Source organism: Lissotriton helveticus, chromosome 1_2 (assembly GCF_964261635.1).
Source record: "Lissotriton helveticus chromosome 1_2, aLisHel1.1, whole genome shotgun sequence".
Classification (NCBI taxonomy): domain Eukaryota; kingdom Metazoa; phylum Chordata; class Amphibia; order Caudata; family Salamandridae; genus Lissotriton; species Lissotriton helveticus.
This window is the reverse complement of record NC_136058.1, coordinates 105264047-105283130: the sequence shown is the minus strand read 5'-3', so window position 1 is coordinate 105283130 and position 19084 is coordinate 105264047. Positions and strand designations below refer to the sequence as shown.

The window sequence follows — 19084 nt, the reverse complement described above, 5'->3', positions numbered from 1 at the left end:
TCTCTTTTATTTCATGTTTCACTGTGGGTTCAATAGTGATGGCAGTGACTGTCCTACTCGAGAATTAAAGGTCCCAATTTTCTAGGTTTGACCATAGACCCTTAAATGGCTGCTTCTGCATCAGCTCACCACTCATGGCAGATGTTAACATATTTCAATCATTCACTGCAGCGAAGCTGAACAGCGTTTTTTTTAGTGCCTCAGTGGTGGGGTTTTACTCTGCTGCCTGCACCCTCACATATCACCTGGGGACAGTTCAGAGTTCAGGTTATCGACTCTAACTTCTTGTGCCTGGCTGTGCATGTGAAATCCTTGACTCGACTGAATTAGCAGGGGCACTAGGTAGGGGCCGACAATGGAGTCTAAATCATACTTTAGAGAGAAAGTTCCCCGATTATATGTGTTTTGTTGAATATCTCACAATACAAAGTCAGAGCCACCCAATTATTTTTATGTTTAGGTCTGACCCACATTTATATTTTGCTGTCTCACAAGCTTCATTTGTTAGAGAAAAATCCTGAATGAAAAAGCATACATAAATGCAGGCATCCTGGGAAGTCAGCACTTATCTGCATCTAGAATTATCACAGTTATCTAAGTAACAAAGGAAGAGACCAAAGGAAAGATAACTGATTTAATGAGCCATTTGCAGTTCCGCTGTATTGACAGTGTACTTAAACATGCATGGCTTATTCTTTGAGACAGTAATTCTAATAAAGGGCTATACTCATTGTGAGGGTAGGGGTACTTAATTTTGAATAAAAGAGTAACGCTCATTTATCATAGATTATTTATTATACATTCTTAAACATGAGTGACATGCAGACCTTTTTGACCATGTGAATATTATTGAATTCAGTGGAAAGTTTCTAAGCAACAGGTCAAATTTTCACACCAAAATAATGCTAAAAAATAAAGAATTATTTTATGGTAAATTCATATAGTTGGAATCTGTCTTGACTAGAATCTTACCTTCAAAGCACAATCAAGGAAAACGGCTGCCCCTTGATACGGTCTACTGAGAATCATTCGCAAAACCCTTCCACTTCTACCTCCTATTGCAAAAAGATTAGTGATCCAGGCACTAATTTTATCCAGATTATCCAGCTTTTTCTCCTAGCCACGTACGGTAGCCTTGCCCTGATCTGCTGGACCCCATTCCATGACATGGCAGGCTAGGAAAGACAGCCCAGGACCCTCTGGAGCTCAGATCCGGGGCCAGATCGGAGCTTCTTAACCCTGGCAGACAACTGAGGACTTGCTGGACCTGCAGGACCCTGTCTGGGAAACAGTGTGCCGGAGAACAGATCCCAGGTCTCAGGGTCCTCACCCTTCGCCTGCCAGGGTATGACCTATTCTTGTGATCTGTGCACACCAAGTGACAGAGGGAGGCATTTGAGAGAATGTAGCCAGCCTCCTGGAGCACTCATTGGGTTCACCGCTGCAGTTCTGACCAGAGAGAGTTGGAAATGGTGGGGAACGGTGTGATTTCTAAGGTCACTCCCTACCTTTAGCTGGCATTACCACTTTCGTCTTTCGTTGCCTTGCAAAGAAAACTGGCAAATAAGTCACCCATTTCGCTAAAGGAATTTGCTCCTTTAATGACACCGGATCATCAAGTCATCTTTTTTGCTTTAATAGGTGGCAATTTCCCATTATTCCTCCAATGCAACTGGAAATATTTATTTTCTAAGAATTTTACAATTGTTTAATACTGTATGCACATTTAAAAACAAACATACTTACATCTGACAATACTTTAAATTGAAACTGTGTTGCATGTGGTATTCACTGAAATATGACTAGAGTACTGGGGCTCCCAACTGAAGCAGTTCCAGGAGTGGCGAACAGTAGTATTGTAGAGTTAAACCTAAGGGCTTACTCTCAGTCCTTTTGTAATCTCGAAATTCGGAGTTTCTGCCTAAATCTGGAATACACGTTGTACATTAAAAGCCACACATCAATTACTTTGTACTGTTGACATTTGTCTAGGAAAAGACTGCCGATATATTATCATGAAAAAGTACTCCGCTAGAGGCAAATCATGATGACATTTTTGTGTAAAGCCCAAATGCCACATGTTATCATTCAATTTGAACTGGCAAACTCAAATGATGTTGCAATTCGGCACACTAGAATAACCACACAGGAGGTATGGGCAATACCGGGTGCAGTATTACTGCATCAATTTCCTGTGGCACCCATAATGAGGCCCAAATAGAAGCTGTTATAACCAATGTTTTATAAATCCTAGAAATTTTGCCAGAAATATTTGTAGGTTATGGGTTAGAAAAACAGGGGCTGTATTACACAATGCAGTCCATTTTCTTTGTTTGCACTGGGCATTCCTATCAAAAGGTGCACCCTGCGCAAACAAGAAGAGCGCACTGTATCTGAAAGAGACACGTTAGTGATAGATTCCTTACTTTAGAATATCCTCAGGCGTCAGACTGGATCCGGAAAGTTTTGCTTAGCAGTACCCTTGCGTGTCAGTAGGTGGCATCCTGCGGCTCCGCGTCCTTCACTGGTGTCGTCGGCGCCGAGATGTCGTCACGGAGAGTACTTAGGCGCCACCCATGCTGACGTCTGTTCTTTCTTTTTCTGCGCCAGTAAGCGCAGATACGGATTGAGCCCGTACCTTGGTCTCTCTTGACCACTATTTTGAGACTTTTTGTCTCCCTAACCTTCTCTTGGTGCATGTAGGGATGCCCGGTTTTAAGTCCTGTGGAACCTGTCGCCGAAACATGTCGGTAGCGGACCCCCACGATGTTTGCCTCTACTGCCTGAAGGCCAACCACGACTGCCGCGACTGCCGTGCCATGGCCCCCAAGGCCTTATGGGAGCGGCGTCGGAAGCTACTGGAGGTCCAGCATTCATCGCGTCTCCACTCCCGGGCCCGCTCGCGGGACTGGAGATGTCGCTCCTCGGACTCCAAGATGCAAGAATTCCTTGCTGCTTTGGACTGCCTTTACAGGCCTCGGACTCCCGCTGGCGTGCCTTCGGGCCCTGCGGACCCGTGTCCAAATCTTGCTGGCCCGGCGGCTCCGCCATCGGCTCCAGCCCCGGCGCAACAGGATCCTGCGCTGCTGGCTCCAGCCCCGGCACCATGAGGTGTGGCGTTGCCGCTCCGGCCCCGGAGCCACCCTCAGCACCAGCCCCAGGTCCACCCTCGGCTCCAGCCTCGGCTCCGCCCCCGGCGCCGCACTGGGTGCCGTTTATCCCACCCCTCCCCCGGTTCCCAGACCATTTTGTTCTGGCTTGGGATCCGCATTGGGAACCGGAGCCGTTCGTTCCATCTCCAGCCCCGGCTCTGCCTCCGCGTCCAGCTCCCTCCACGCCAGAGACGGATGAAGACTGGGAGGGATCCGAGGACCCGCTTGCTTGGCAATGAGACTCCAAGCTTGATTGGGTGGATGGCTTGAAGGATGCAGGCGACGTCGATGTCTCTTCTGACCCAGGACTCTCCTCTCCCCACCCACAATGGAGGAGGGTGCCTCCTATATGGTGGTCCTCCGTCGGGCTGCTGAGGCCCTCAATCTTGACCTCCCCACAGTGGCCCTCAAAACCAACCTCCTCACCAAGGTGCTCCAGCCGGCGTCTACCTCGACAGAGTCGCTGCTTCCCTTTAATGACGCTCTTACAGAGGTCCTCTTGGGCACCTGGTCGAGGCCGGCCACGTGGGCCCCAGTGGATAAAAACTTCGCTAGACGCCACCGACCGGCGCCAGGTGACCCCGCTTTCTTGACCACTCACCCTACGCCTGAAAGCCTGATCATTTAGGCCTCGACGTCGCAGAGTGCCTTTCGTTTGGCCCGCCAGATAAGGACTCTAAACGGCTGGACCAGTGTGGGAAGCGATTGTTCTCCTCGGCCGGCCTTGGGCTGTGATCGGTGAACACCGCCTGTTTGTTGGGCCGCTACTCCCACGTGGTGTGGGACACTGTTGCTCAGGTGTTGCCTCCAGTGTCCTGAGGAGGTGCAGGCTACCCTTTCTCAGGCGATTGCTGGGGGCAAAGATGCGGCTAGGTTTGCCATCCAGTTTGGGTTAGACACCGCCGACTCCCTGGCCAGGGCAATCTCTACAACTGTGGCGTTGCGGCGCCACGCCTGGTTGCGTTCGACCTGGTTCTCGCCCGATGTCCAGAGTTCGCTCATGGGCATGCCCTTTGATGGCACCCGTCTGTTTGGCGACAAGGCTGACAGTGCCCTGGAGCGCTTTAAAGACTTGCGGGCTACGGCCAAGTCCCTAGGTCTTTCTACCAAGGGCCTGGCCACTCCTGGTTTTCGTTCCTTTCGTAACCAGGGGTGAGGCCCTCAGGCACGCCCTTCCACCAGGCCTGTGCAGAACCAACCACAGCGAGGCTGCGGTTGCGGATTTCACAGGGGCGGGTCGAGGAACCAGCGTGCGGGTCCATCCACCTCCACCCCTGCTGCTTCTGCCTCTAAACCCTCCTAATCTGAGCTTCAGGGAGCACCCCACGCCGGTGGGTACAGGATCCGCCACCACCTCCCCCCGCTGGCACGAGATTACGTCAGACAAATGGGTGCTGCAGATAATCTGCAAGGGCTACTCCCTTCCCTTTCAGTCCCCACCCCCAGCCATGCCACCTCAGTGCCACCGGGGGATCATTCGGCTCTTCTCCAACAGGAAGTTGCGGCCCTCTTGGCCGAGGGGGCCATCGAGTACATTCCTGGGCTAGACGTAGGGAGTTTTTGCTATTCCAACTACTTTCTGATCCCCAAGAAGGACAAAGGGGGTCTGCATCCTATCTTGGACCTCCGGGATGTGAATCGCTTCCTCTGGAAGGAGAAGTTCAAGATGCTAACCCTGGCTCAGGTCTTGACTGCTCTCGACCCTGGAGACTGGATGGTAGCGTTGGACTTGCAGGACGTATATTTTCACATCCCCGTCCTGCCGGCCCACCGGCGTTACCTGCAGGTCACGGTAGGCCAGGAGCATTTTCAATTTACTGTGCTCCCCTTACCAGCATCCCTCAGGTGTTCACAAAAGTAATGGCGGTGGTCGTAGCTCATCTGCACAGGTCTGGGGTGTCAGTCTTCCCCTACCTCGACGACTGGTTGTTGAAGGCAGGCTCGCCCCAGGCAGTCATCAGCCACCTTCAGACTACGGCCGACCTCCTGCATTTGCTAGGGTTCTCCCTCAATGTGCCGAAGTCACACCTGAGTCCCTTTCAGAAACTCCCCTTCATCGGAGCGGTTCTGGACTCAACGCAGTTTCGGGTTTATCCTCCCGAGCAGCGAGTCTGGGATATTCAGGCTATGATTCCGATCTTTCAGCCTCTATCCAGGGTTTCAGTCAGGATGACCCTCCGGCTCCTGGGCCTGATGGCCTCCTGCATCCTGTTAGTACAACATGCCAGGTGGCATATGCGGGCTCTGCAGTGGGACCTGAAGTTCCAGTGGGCACAGCATCAGGGCAACCTGTCCGATCATGTCCAGATCTCGGAGGGCACTACACGACATCTGCAGTGGTGGCTCACGAATCGCGATTGGGTCAATGGCAGATCCCTCTCCCTTCGCAAACGGAGCACACAGTGGTGACGGATGCATCCCTCCTGGGATGGGGAGGCCACTTGGGAGAGGCGAAGATCAGAGGCCTCTGGTCTCCGGCGGAGTCCCGGCTCCATATCAACTTTCTGGAGCTGGGGGCGATCCGACTTGCACTGAAGACATTTCTTCCCTTTGTCCGGGGAAGTGTAGTGCAGGTGTTCACGGACAACACCACCGCCATGTGGTATTGCAGCAAACAGGGCGGGTAGGGGTCCAGGACCCTATGTCAGGAGGCTCTGCGCTTCTGGACATGGCTGGAACGTCAAGGCATTACCTTGGTGGTTCAACACCTGGCAGGTTCTCTGAACGCCAGGACGGACAAACTCAGCCGCCGGTGCTTGATGGATCATGAATGCCGTCTGAACTCAGACGTGGCGCGATGTTATCTTTCTGCAGTGGGGAGAGCCTTGGTTAGATCTATTTGCCACCGAAGAGAACGCGCAATGTCATCAGTTCTGCGCGTTGGAATTTCCAAGCTGCTGTCTACTGTACGTTTTTCCGCCTGTACCACTTCTGTCAAGAGTGCTGAAGAAGATCATGCGCGACCGGGCTCCAGTTATTCTTGTGGCTCTGGACCGGGCTCGAACAGTATGGTATCCCGAGCTACTCAGTATGAGCATCGATCCCCCGATCCGTCTGCCTCTTCGGGAGGATCTTCTGTCGCCGCAGCAGTGGACGGTCCTCCACCCAAACCTGTCCAGCCTCCACCTCCATGCGTGGAGATTGAGCGGCGACAGTTGACGGCTTTCGACCTTCCTCCCGAAGTCTGTAATGTCATTCTGGCAGCCAGGCGTCTAGCAGCCAGGCGTCCCTTCATTAAAAGGGTATACTCCTGCCGATGGAACAAATTTGTGGCATAGTGTAGAGCAAAGGCTGTGGATCCCCTTTTGGCCCCTCTTTCTGAGGTTCTTCTGTTTCGCCTATCTTTGGCCCAGTAGGGCTCTGCTCTGGGCACTATCAAAGGATATATTTCTGCCATTTCAGCCTTCCTGAGGCTTCCTGATCAGCCTTCTCTTTTAAGTCTCCGGTTGTTAACCACTTTCTCAAAGGCATTACACACACTATTTCTCCTGTGCCTTTCATAATGCCTCAATGGGAAATCTTGTCTTGACTTTTCTGATGTGCGCTCCCTTTGAGCCTCTTCATAACTGTTCTTTACGTCTACTTACTCTAAAGATGGCTTTCCTGGTAGCTCTCACCTCTGCCAGAAAAGTAAGTGAGCTCCAGGCTCTTTTTTCTAAACCTTCTTTCCTTTCTGTTCATCCAGATAAGGTGGTTTTAAGGACCCGTCCTTCTTTCTTGCCAAAGGTTGTCACGCCCTTCCACATCGGGCAGACAATCACTTTGCCCACCTTCTTTCCATATCTGCATCCTTCCAGGGAAGAGGAGAGACTCCACCGTCTGGACCCGGGTAGATGATCAGCTCTTTGTAGGCTACTTGGGTGCCAAAAAAGGTCGGGCTGTGAACAAACGGACCATTTCCCGGTGGGTCGTTCTGTGCATCAAAGCATGTTACTCCTTGGCCAAGAAGAAGCCTCCTGTGGGGCTGCGTGCCCATTCGACCAGGGCAACTGCAGCCACTACTGCCTTGGTACAGGGCGTTCCCTTGCAGGACATTTGTCAGGCAGCTACGTGGGCCTCGCTGCACAAGTTTGCCAAGCACTACTGCCTTGACAGTCCGGAGAGACTGCTTCTTTGGCCGTTCTGTTCTCTGGGACTTCCTGGTGTAATTTTGTTCGCAGACCCTCCACCCGGGTTGGTACTGCTGGGGTATCTATTCTAAGGTAAGGAATCTATCACTAACGTGTCTCTTTCGGATGCACAAGTTACTACTTGTGTAACGATATATCTGTGAGAGACATTAGTTAGTGATAGATTCCTTACCGCCCCACCCATCCTCCCCATTCTGCGAACTCTTTACTAGGGTTAAGGTCATCCCCCTTTAGGGGCCCTAGTTTTCTGCTCCAATGGTCAGTATCTTGCATGGCTCTGCGTTCCTGGCGCGGAACGTCGTGTACAGAACTGACGTCAGCGCGCATGGGTGGCGCCTAAGTACTCTCTGTGATGTTATCTCGGCGCTGACGACGCCAGTGACGGACGCCTGAGCCGCAGGATGGCACCTACTGAAGCGCAAGGGTACTGCTAAGCAAAACGTTTCGGATCCAGTCTGATGCCTGGGGATATTCTAAGGTAAGAAATATATCACTAACTAATGTCTCTTACAGATATATCGTTACACAAGTAGTAACTTGTGCGTTAGTTGAATGCGCTGCCCCTTGGTAGCAGCACATTCAAGTGAAACACGGAACAGCTTTGAAGCAGCTGCTCCGTGTTTCACTATGGGGTCGGCAACCCATCTGCACTTTTAAGACGGTGAGAGATCTACCGCTTAAAAGGGGATGTCTAGTGGGTTAATAGGACCCCTTTCACCCGTCCAGAGGGCTGCCATCAAGGGGCGCACTGACAGTGCACCACCTTTTAGGTGGCGTACTGTTAGTGCACCTCCTGACAACCTTTGCGCCAATGTCTATTATACTACGCATGTGCAGAGGCAAAGAGATTCACTCATTTGCATGGGGCTACGCCTCCAAGCAAATGAGGGAATGCCCCATGATGATAGCGCTGGCGTTATATGTGCGCCAGCACTTTGTGTATTACAGAAGGGGTGGCACATGCGTCTGCGGCCCCTTCTGTAATGCCAAAGCGCCCAGGGGTGCTCAAAGTGGGTGCAAACTGGTATTGCGCTCCTGGGGCACTTTGTATTAAACAACCCCTGATATATAAGGAGTAGCAGTTCATTCAAGATGTAGGGGAAAAATAATGAAGATAATGTTGAGGAGCATTAAGTGAGAGGACAAAATGATGAATATGAAATGTGGATAAAGGAGTAATGGATGGAAGGGGAAAAGGTTCAAAGTAGAAATCACAGATCTGTGAGGAAAATAGTACATTGGTAGACTGCACAATTTTAATACTTTATACATCAGCGCATATTATTACAGTACTTTCTCATTATAACAAGACAGGGAAAACATCACCTTAAATTAACTTGTAATCAACAAATATTTAAATTCCAGGTCTCTTGGATAATGCAAATAATGGATTGTTGAAAAAACATACTTTCATTCACATACTACACACTCACACTTCTCCACAATCATTCAGATACACCCACATAAAAAGCTTCATAACTGTATTCATATGTCTTTACACTACAAGTGTATCAATGTAACAATATTACAATGATGTCCGTCTGACAGGGTACAAAAAAAAATTAATCTTTCATTAGGCCATCCCATCCTATTTTCTTCTCAGAAAATGTGCAATGTTTGTCTATTCAGTGCTTGTTTAATTTGATATTTACTTTTGTGGCTTAATTTATTAAAAACACCTTCCTCATGATCTCAACTTACTTAGACCCCTACTCAAAATCCAGATGATTGTTTCCCCACACAGGGGATGTACAGGATAAAATCTCTTGCTATGGAATGGGTGACCCCATCAAAGGGGACTTCAAAATAGGATTCTAAAGGAAAATGTAACAAGACATATATTGAATAGTGCTGTTTGAAAATGAACCACTAACTATCCCCAGACAATGTACATTGAATGTGTGCCCCTTACAGACCAGGGGAACGGCTCAATGGAAGTCCTCAATCACTAGAACTATAGAATATAGAGGGAATAAAATAGCTACATGCCTTATTCTCATATGCTAACAGGGCCAAAGATGTATGTATAGTGAATCCCCTGTCTGCCAGGCAAAAAAGGCAAAAGCTACTGCATTCCAGGTGGATATAACTAAATAAATGCTCAATGAGGGGGGCAGGTCAATACATGCACGATTCTCTGCAGCTATTGTCACTAGAGGGTACACTGACAGGTGGGAGTCTGGCTATCTCATGGTGGTGCGGCTAGAAAACTCCTCAGAATGTTGCTTCTACTAGGGCTAACGGAAGCAGTATAAACTACCTCATACAAACACACTAAACAAATCACGATCGGCAGTGGATTACCTTTGCTCGTAGGGCACCCCCCCCCCATCTCTGCTTTACCAAGGCTGCCCTACAGACTCACGCCGGTATCTAGTAACAGTAAAATGTTACAGGCACGCCAAAGCCTAGTTACAGTGCCACCCCTCCAAGTTGCCCCCTTTATAAGGTGTCGCAGACACGCCGCTGCCAAATCAGAAAACTCTAGCTCTTACTTAAAACACTTACACTCCCCGGCTAGGAAGTGTACTGCAGAGCTCACCCATATGGGTCAAATGTTATGAGGAGTCTGTTTGGAAACAGTGCATCTACTCCACTGCATTTGAACATCTTAGCCCCTAAACAAACTGTGTGAGGCAGCCTCACCCATAACACACACGCAGTAGCTACACCTGACAGTTGCTCCCCTTACCTTATCTCCTCTGTAGTGTGTGTTTCGTATTGCTCTCATTTACCGGCTTCGACGAATATGGCCCCTTGGCTCTGCCCCTTAAATTACCAGAGATCATAAAAGGCACTCACAATGTTGCACATAAATTATATGCCAGCCTTTCGGCCATCTTTGCCCGATTGTAATTGTAAATGTAATTTATATTTATAAAGCGTCTTATCACCCACAGGGCTCTAAGCGCTGCCAGAGGGAGAACCTATCCGGGTTGGTGTGGGAGGGCGGCTGCTTAAATAGTGTCCCAAGCCTCTGAGAAAAGCACAGTCTTCAGCTTCTTCCTAAAGGGAAGGAGGTTCGCTTCCTTGCGTAGATTTACCGGGAGGCTGTTCCATACCTGAGGGATTGATGTTGAGAAGGATCTCCCTCCCATGGAAGGCAGCTTAAAACGGGGGCAGATCAGTAGGCTAGCCTCTGCTGACCGGAGCGCCCTACTGGGGACATAGTTGGCTAGGCGGTCCTTGATGTATCTTGGGGCTTAGCCGTACCTGGTTTTATGTGTAATGCAGAGACCTTTAAACTTAATTCTCTGCCTGACCGGGAGCCAGTGTTGCTCGCGTAGCAGAGGAGTGGCGTGTACTCGTCTCGGCATTTAAAAAATTAGTCTGGCTGTGTCATTCATAACAGCCTGTAATCTGGCCAACAGTTGTCGCAGGTGGCCATAGTACAAGGAGTTGCTATAGTCCAGACGTGACAGTATCATTGCCCGATGCGAAGAACACTCGCCTGATATTAAAGAGGTTATTTCTATGTAACTATGCCGCTAAAGGGAATATGCTGCTGTAATGTAATGGGTGAGAATGACTTTATTATTTGTTACAGAACCCGAATATGTGAGGGAGAGAGGTAGACTTTCCAAAGGGAATGGATAATCTGAATGCTGGTCCTATAAAATGATTCATAAAGGGGGTGGTGATGGACAGAGTATCTGAATTAAGCAGAACACTCCTACCCAGTCAAAAGATCAGGGCTTGATCCATCACCGTTTTTTAGCTCACTGCACCATCCCAGCTCAGAACCTGGCTACATGCAAATTAGTCTGACCCTGGCCCAGGGCAGACCAAACTACCAAGCCAATTCTTTACTGGAAAGGAAACAAGCTTCCGGGGACCGGTTTCTGGCATTACAGCCGTCTTCGGCCCGGCTTGCTTGAATCCTGATGGTGCAGTGAGCAAGGGACTCACATCTGAGCATACCCTTCCACACTTGTGGTGGCCAAAACGATTCATAAAGGGGGTGGTGATGGACAGAGTATCTGAATTAAGCAGAACACTCCTACCCAGTCAAAAGATCAGGGCTTGATCCATCACCGTTTTTTAGCTCACTGCACCATCCCAGCTCAGAACCTGGCTACATGTAAATTAGTCTGACCCTGGCCCAGTGCATCATGGGAACAGGGCAGACCAAACTACCAGGCCAATTCTTTACTGGAAAGGAAACAAGCTTCCGGGGACCGGTTTCTGGCATCTATGTTGACACTGGAAATCAAACTATCGGTATTAGTCTAAGATAAGGTGATACAACCAGAATGGTGGCTAATTGTAAAATATAAAGTAATAATGCTGGCCTCAGTCTAATTCGTCTTCAGTCTACAAAAGAAAACTATTCGATGTGGGAGCTCCTCTGATTATATGCATAGATCGTGCACAGGAACAGGCATAGGTCTCTGAACGACTGGACAAAACCCCTTCAACCATAACAGATGTAATTTTCCCACTGGCTGTCCTCTGCAGATATAGACAGATGGTATACAAATATAAGCGAAGGTCTCTGAATGTAACTCCTTTTGTCCAGTGTGTGGGTATGCAATTTAACGATCCAAAATACTACCTGCCCTTTTCTGATGCCTGATGGATCTTTCCCTCATTTGAACTTGAAATGGGATTCCTGGTTGGCTAAGGTATGCTTCCAGACCAGGAAGTTACCACCACTCTAGTAATGGTGAGCTAGATACACACTATGAGATAACCTGTGCTCACCCTCTGGTAGTTTGGCACAGAGCAGTCAGGCTTCTTTAAAGAGACAATCTGTAAAGTATTTCTGCAACACACACAGTAATACAATGAATACACCACAAAAATTCTGGCACTCAGTCAATCTCACCATGCTGCAGCAGCGGCGACGCGCTGTGCGATGCGTCGATCTCTGGGGCTTATTCTGCTACACGCAGACAGGAGATGCGTCAAAATCTGTGTCGCAAGTACCTGGGCCACTTCAGTGAGCCAGGTACAGAAGCAGGGGTAGAGACTTTGATATCCATGAGTCTCAAGCAACAGGAGGCAACCCAACATGCCCTTGGCAATCACTTGGAGTGAAGGCAGAGTCAAGCTCTCCTTCAGCAGAGTCAGAGAGCAGCAGGCAGCAGGGCAACACACAGAAAAGAAAATCAGACCTTCCAGATCAGCAGTCCAGTTGAGTCCTTTAAGGAGCACAGCAGTTCTGCTGGCAGAGCTCCAGTTACAAGTCCAGTAGTGTCTGATTTTATGGGGTCAGAGAACTAGTACTTATACCCAAAAGTGTCTTTGATGTTGGGGGGTGACTTCAAAGCAGCTCTCTAAAGTGCACAGTATCCCTTTCAACCCAGATTGCCAGGCTATCGGTGGGTGTTAACCACTTGGATGCTAATGACAAGGGTAACTCGTCATGGAGTTTCCATTGATTTCAATGGAATTAACATTGACGTGCAGGAAGCAGCTTAGCATCCAAGTGGTTTTAATCCGTCCTTTGTGCGGGGACAGGACTCTGCCTAATCAAATGAAGTGTTAGCCCCTCCCTTCTATCCTGCTCAAGCAAAGCCATCATAATGGAGATGTATGTAGATGGGTACTCGTGCATTCCTATCCTTCCTGTGTTTGTAGCTGTCTAGAGGAAAAGCACAAAATGTAGCTGTCGCCCACATCATACGTATATTGGAGACAGGCTGTCAAGCACACAGAGCAGTAAGTGCAGAGAAATGTCCACTTTCAAAAAGTGGTATTTCTAAAACAGTATGTTTGTAAAAGAATGTCGAAGACACAGTGGGCCAGTCAATGATATGTCCTGAGCCCGTCCTAATTGCACACTAACGCTCCAGACCAACGCGCGTGTTAACCATAGTGAGAAAATCCGACAAAACATTCTTTTACAAACGTCACTCTAAGGAAGACATTACTTAGGCGACGCACTGCCAGGACCCAAGCTCAACGGCATTGACTCCCTTTATGGTTGCCTTTCAACATATTTTTCCTCTACTACATTATGAGTACACGGCACACTCGTTGTCGCATCGACTTTGTGTGGCATATTCACATCTAAACGCCATTTCTGATTGACTTTGGTGGAATTGCAGTGCACCCCAAGCATCTGAATTCAACAGTTTGCTTTTGGGTCGTGCTTGTGACTATTGGTTCACCTTTGAATACTGATCATCAATAGATCTACACCATAACTTTTCAATTTGTGAAAGTAAAATATCATTCATTGCTCTTTATTAAGAGGATCGTTTTTTGGCCATACCAGCATCAACAATATATTTGGACCGTTTTTAGCCTTGAAAAAGTCTCAGTACCCACATGTATAGACGAACACACGTGTTGGCTGCTTTGTTTGCTGGGAATTAATTTTGAAAAGAAAATCAATAAATGAAACGTTTTCTACGATAAGATTCTTGTGGAATGCCCTTCATGTCCTATATACCGGTTATGAGAAGTTACAGAACTGTATGGACTCAGGTGGGCTAACAAAACACTATATACTTATAACAGGGATTGATTTATGTGATCTACTGGAATACATAACTGGTGTGCTGTATTAGCTTTTTCTTTTTGCTAAGAACTGAATGGACAAAGCTTGCACAGTTTGGGAGAAGAAAATGAATAGGATGTGATGAACTAGTGAAATATTAATTTTTTATTATAGATAAATTGATGACTTAGACATTGTTTTTTGTACCATATCAGACTGTCACATTGTAATATTTGGTTACTTTGATACTCTTGAAGTATAACCTCTTCAACGGGGCGCAAATTCCGCTGTAGTGCGGCGGAATTTGACGTGTGCGTAGATTGGACGGCCCCTGGCCGTCCGACACACACGCCCACCGTGACGTCGGACGGCCGGGGGGCCGTCCGTATCGAAAAGGATAAAGACCTTTGAATACAGTTATGAATCTTTTTATTAGGAGGTATTTGAATGATTGTGGATAAGTATGAGTGAGTGTGTAGTATATGTGTATGTGAATGAATGAGAGAGTATGGTTTTTCAACAAGACATTATTTGCATTATCCATGGAAAAATATTTGTTGATTGCATGTTAATTTGAGGTGATTTTTTCCCTGACTTGTCATGAGAAAGTGCTGTGATATTATGCACTGATGAAATAAAGTATTACAATTGTGAAAGTCTTTCTGAGCCCCCAGCACATTTATTAATATTTAGTATTTGTAACCAGTAATGTTTTAGTAGGTTAGGTGAGGGTTTTCTTTTGTATTAGATATGCCGTAGACGTGTTCAGTCTTGCAATTTGAGTTTTCAGGTTTCTAGGTGAACGAACATAACATTCTCTCTGCTTGCCTCACCTTCATTCGGTATCACATTTTTATTACATGTTTCACTCCCTGCCTCAATATCTACTCAGCTCTAAGCCTCTGCCTCAAATATTTGTTCAGTCTGGATAATTTTTTATCGAAGTATTTATGTATCTGACAATTGTCTTGCATCAGGATCTCCTATTGTAGCAAGCCAACTGCACCTGTGCAGCATTGATTATAATGGTCACTCAACCCTATCACCACCGGCAGCTTAACTATCAATATATATGTGAACTGTGGTAATTCATATATGTTGGACTGGTGTATCAAGTCAGTATTTTAGTCTGTGCAGGGCTGGCCTCGCTTTAAAAACCTGGTTCCCAAGTTGCTTACTGACATCGCACTTTCAAGGCTGCTGAAGCGCCAGAGCACCAACCTCTACTGGTGCAATCCCTTTAGGCCACCTGATGCTGAATCATTAGTTTCAAGATTCAGCGAGCTCTCAGACCCCATTACAGACCTATCAGACATGCAGGCCAGCAAATCAACAGTCCACCATTCACAGGATCACTAACACCACTGCTTGAAGTGCTTGAAATGGATGAACAATTAGTGACAAGTCCAGAAAGTTACAAATTAGTAGTCAGCGCAGCACCATGAGCAGAATGTATGAAGCCTCTTCAGAGATGTCTCAATCTAGGTGAAGCCCCAAAGGCATGCAAGTACACTTCCAGCCCTCGGCCATTGTGCTCCCTGTGTCACATAGCCAGTAGACTATACACTTATTCCACATTATCAGATTCAGCGTATGTTCATGCCTGGGTCTTATTCAGCTCCATCACCTCCTTTAAACGTTCCCCTGTGACTGTGTGTTTGCTGCTTTTAAGGAGAACGACTGACAGGATTTCGAATTTATAGCCTTTCTCTATTCCCTAGTGTGCTCATAGGCTACCATGACTTTCCTCCCACATCTCGGTTCTCCCATTTTGCAACTTAGTGCTAATCATTTTAGAGGAATCTGTCATCCTAGTTTTCTGCAGATTGGCAACCATAGTGTCTGAGTAAACACAGCTGATAACAAAAAATAAGGCACATCATTTCCGACATTTGATTATTAAAATGAGTGTTTTTTCATGGTGCAGCCCATAACGATACACCACATTATTAGTTTATGATGTTGCACCAACTGTGTTTCACATTGGGGGCTCAAGCTTTGCTTGAATTTTTCAGATGTAATCCATGTTGTGCTGCCAGTCTCCTGACTCCATTGAAGAACACATTCTAAATCCTGATATACATATCGTGCATTTGGATATTTGCACTTCTTCTTTAATGTGCTTCATGGAATACCTACAAGTCACAAATACATCAGTGTCATGGTTCATACAACAAATTTCTCTTGATTGCTTACAGTCACGCATTTTTTTTTATTTTGTGGGTATGCACATTTCAGTTTTTAATGTAGCCTTGACACTGTTTTACAGTTGTCATATATGGTGTTGAATGAACTTTATAAATGTTGTATCTTTAGCAAAATGTACACTAATGACGTACAGTATGAGTGCATTCCGGTTCACCTTTACATGAAGTCGTTTGAAATGCGTAAAGTGTTATTAGTTTATTTGCACAAAGTGTATCCTCAAAGTTTGTCCTTTTTGTTCTCGTCCAGAAAAAATCCGGCAGCGATATGGAGACCTTCCTGGAGAACTTCACATTATTGAGATCGAAAAGGATAAAAATGGGCTTGGACTCAGCCTCGCTGGAAACAAGGACCGATCACATATGAGTATTTTCATAGTAGGCATCCACCCTGATGGGCCTGCTGCAAGGGATGGAAGATTACGCATTGGTGATGAGCTTTTAGAGGTAAATATTAAAATAATTACTATCCAAATATTGATGGGCTTTCGAAGTTCCAAACAAAGTAGCACAATCGTTTTTGTAAAGGAATGTATTGATAAATATGGGCAATAGAATGCCTGAATGGAGAAGGAACTCATTCTAGCTCCTGCAGTTTGTAAGAAGGATTGAGATGTTTTACTACACTATTGTATAAGGAAAAAGAAGTGGATGAATGGAGATTTACTAGAAAGTTGGTTTATCTTAATTCTGATCTTCATTTTCTTATATGTCTGACCCCCCAGATGATTCAATAGTGGCACAGTCCACTCTGAATAAAATGATATTATTACCAGTTTTGTAATGCTTTCTGCTGCCTTGGTCAATATGAACTGGATGTGCTGTGGGCTACAGCTTCAAAAGTTGGATGAGTATATAGTGAAGTCATTGTTAGAAGTGGGCGGGAAGGGAAGGGCACGGCGTGCCCCTACTTTTAAAAATTATGTTAGACCGTTCCCCTACTTCTTGCTTTTGAAAAAGCGTACCGGGACTGTAGGGTTGAAAATGACACCTTTATTTTTCTGCGTGGTGCAACTTGCATATTGAGGAAGGCCTCAGCAGTGCGCCCGACCTCCTCACCTTCCCCTCTGTGTCTTTGGGCCTGCAAAGGGACAGTGAAAGGGCCATCAGTGTAGCACAGCGTGAAAACGGCTATCTCTGATGGCCCTGCTGCTGCCGGGAGCCCGTGATTCACACCTCATTTGTGAGGAGGATGCCTGCCTGCCCCCCCCTGTGACCTGTGACAATGGTCACATCAGGATACAAGCAGACCGACGGATTAAATGGAGCTTTACAAGAATGTTTCTACCTAAGGGAAGGAGTGCACTCTTCAACATTCAGTATCACATTCTCACTCGCACTCACTCTTACTTTTTCCTACTCTGATTACCTCCTTCTAACTTACAGTGTCACTTACTCTACGTGACTCATTCTCACTCACTTTCAACCACATACACTCTTTCACTCATGCTCAGTTACATTCAGGCACTCAATCATTCGCACCCACATTTACTTACTCACACTCATTCTTCTTTGCAGGACACTTGAACACATATGTGCTATACTATGTTTGAGCAGCCAGCTGGCTGACATGAATATGAAGGAGCCCTTGTGGGTTTCCGTGAGTCCGATCAGATTCTCTTGAAGAATTCCTTTCTCTTCTGAGCCCTGCTTGACACATATGTACAGGAGGAGCCCTATATTCATGTCCTCAATGTTTGAGACACAAAAATACTCATTGATTTCTGAACAATGAGAGTAAAAGCATTACGGTATTATGTCGTTCCTGCTTATATTTTGCATGCTTTACATAATTCTGCATCCTCTATGAGTGTTTATTTTTTCCAGAATGATGTTACTTTTTTTCAGGCAGGGATGAAATGAGTCACATCCAGGTGTTTTTATAATGGGGCAGAATTGGGTTGTAGCTGAACACACAGTGCGAGTTTCATTCAGTGGGGCCGAATGCTGTTCGGTGAGGATAGGATGTGCCACTATGACCGGAGCTACCAAATTTGGAACTGGGGAACCTGGTTCAGCCTTCATGCCTAGTCCATCAGACCACTCCTGGGGGAGCACAAGATAGACTTTAGAAGGCCCCACTAGACCTTAGAAGCCCTGTCACTTAGCAACAGCAGGTGAACCCTACCGGTGGCCAGTGTTGGTTAACCTTGAAGCCCTGTCCACCACAATCCATACTGAAGTTCACCTCCAGTCATGCGGGCAGGCCTACAAAGCAGCACACCCTAGAGCAGCAGTGACTTTGTCACAGAGGTCACAGGACCCTTGAGGCCAGTCCACCTCACCCATTGGTGCCTCCATTGGCCTTGTTCCAGTAGTACTAATGCAACTCACCAGGGATTTGCAATGCAGGATTTGCATGCACACCAGACAAAGGAGCATGTTTTCAAGGGCCTTGCGTCATGCTTGCACCTTGCAATGTGTTACATGCAAAGCTCCAAGTCATGTTTTAAAAGCCACGTAAAGCCAATTTGCATGTCTTTAAACAACTTCATAGATATTGAGTAGTGCAACGCAGCACAAATGCTGCAAAATCAGCCCCCAGTAACAAAACAAGCAGAACTGGGCAGCATAATGACTCATTCTTAAAAACGCATAAATCACGGCAGAGTTCCTTGTAAACCCAGTAGTTTTCCTGCAACAATAAGTCTCCCACACAGCTCCCACGGTTTTTGACGCATTCACAGATTTACAAGGACTTGTAATCCTGGGAATGCGTCAAAATCTTGCGCTGCCCCAGGGGAGGCATAACTAGGAGAAATATCTTTATTTCTCCTTGTTTTTTCCTCTTTCAAAGTGTGCTTTATTCTGCAGCACACATAGAAAGAGGAAATAGTCTCTCAATATTGTTTTTGTACAGGAAGGTGCCCCTTCCTGCATAAAAACAATCCTGCATGCAAAGGAGGCGCCCTTGCACTATGGGGCAAGTGTGCCTGCGTTGACGCTAGGCTGTCGAAACGGCGCCAGCGTAGGGGGAAAAGACAGGAATGCACCATATTGGATAAATACCGTGCATTCTTGCCCTTTCCCTGTGATACAGGGCAGTGCAGCAAAGTAACTTGCTGTGCTGCCCTGCGCCACTATTCCCATAAATATTTGTCCCTAAGCTCACAGACTTCATGGTATCTCTGCTTCATTGACAATCACTTT

At 46.9% G+C, this 19084-nt stretch overlaps 1 protein-coding gene across 8 annotated transcripts in view; it reads left to right on the top strand.

Moving 5' to 3' along the window:
- Window positions 1-19084, top strand: part of PATJ (PATJ crumbs cell polarity complex component) — a 1530963-nt gene that overhangs the window by 1011303 nt on the left and 500576 nt on the right. For all 8 annotated transcript variants that reach the window (XM_078669616.1, XM_078669595.1, XM_078669605.1 and 5 more), the window contains one exon: window positions 16185-16381. In XM_078669616.1, the coding sequence (XP_078525742.1) occupies window positions 16185-16381 (197 nt within the window). The remainder of the gene's footprint in view (window positions 1-16184; window positions 16382-19084) is intronic.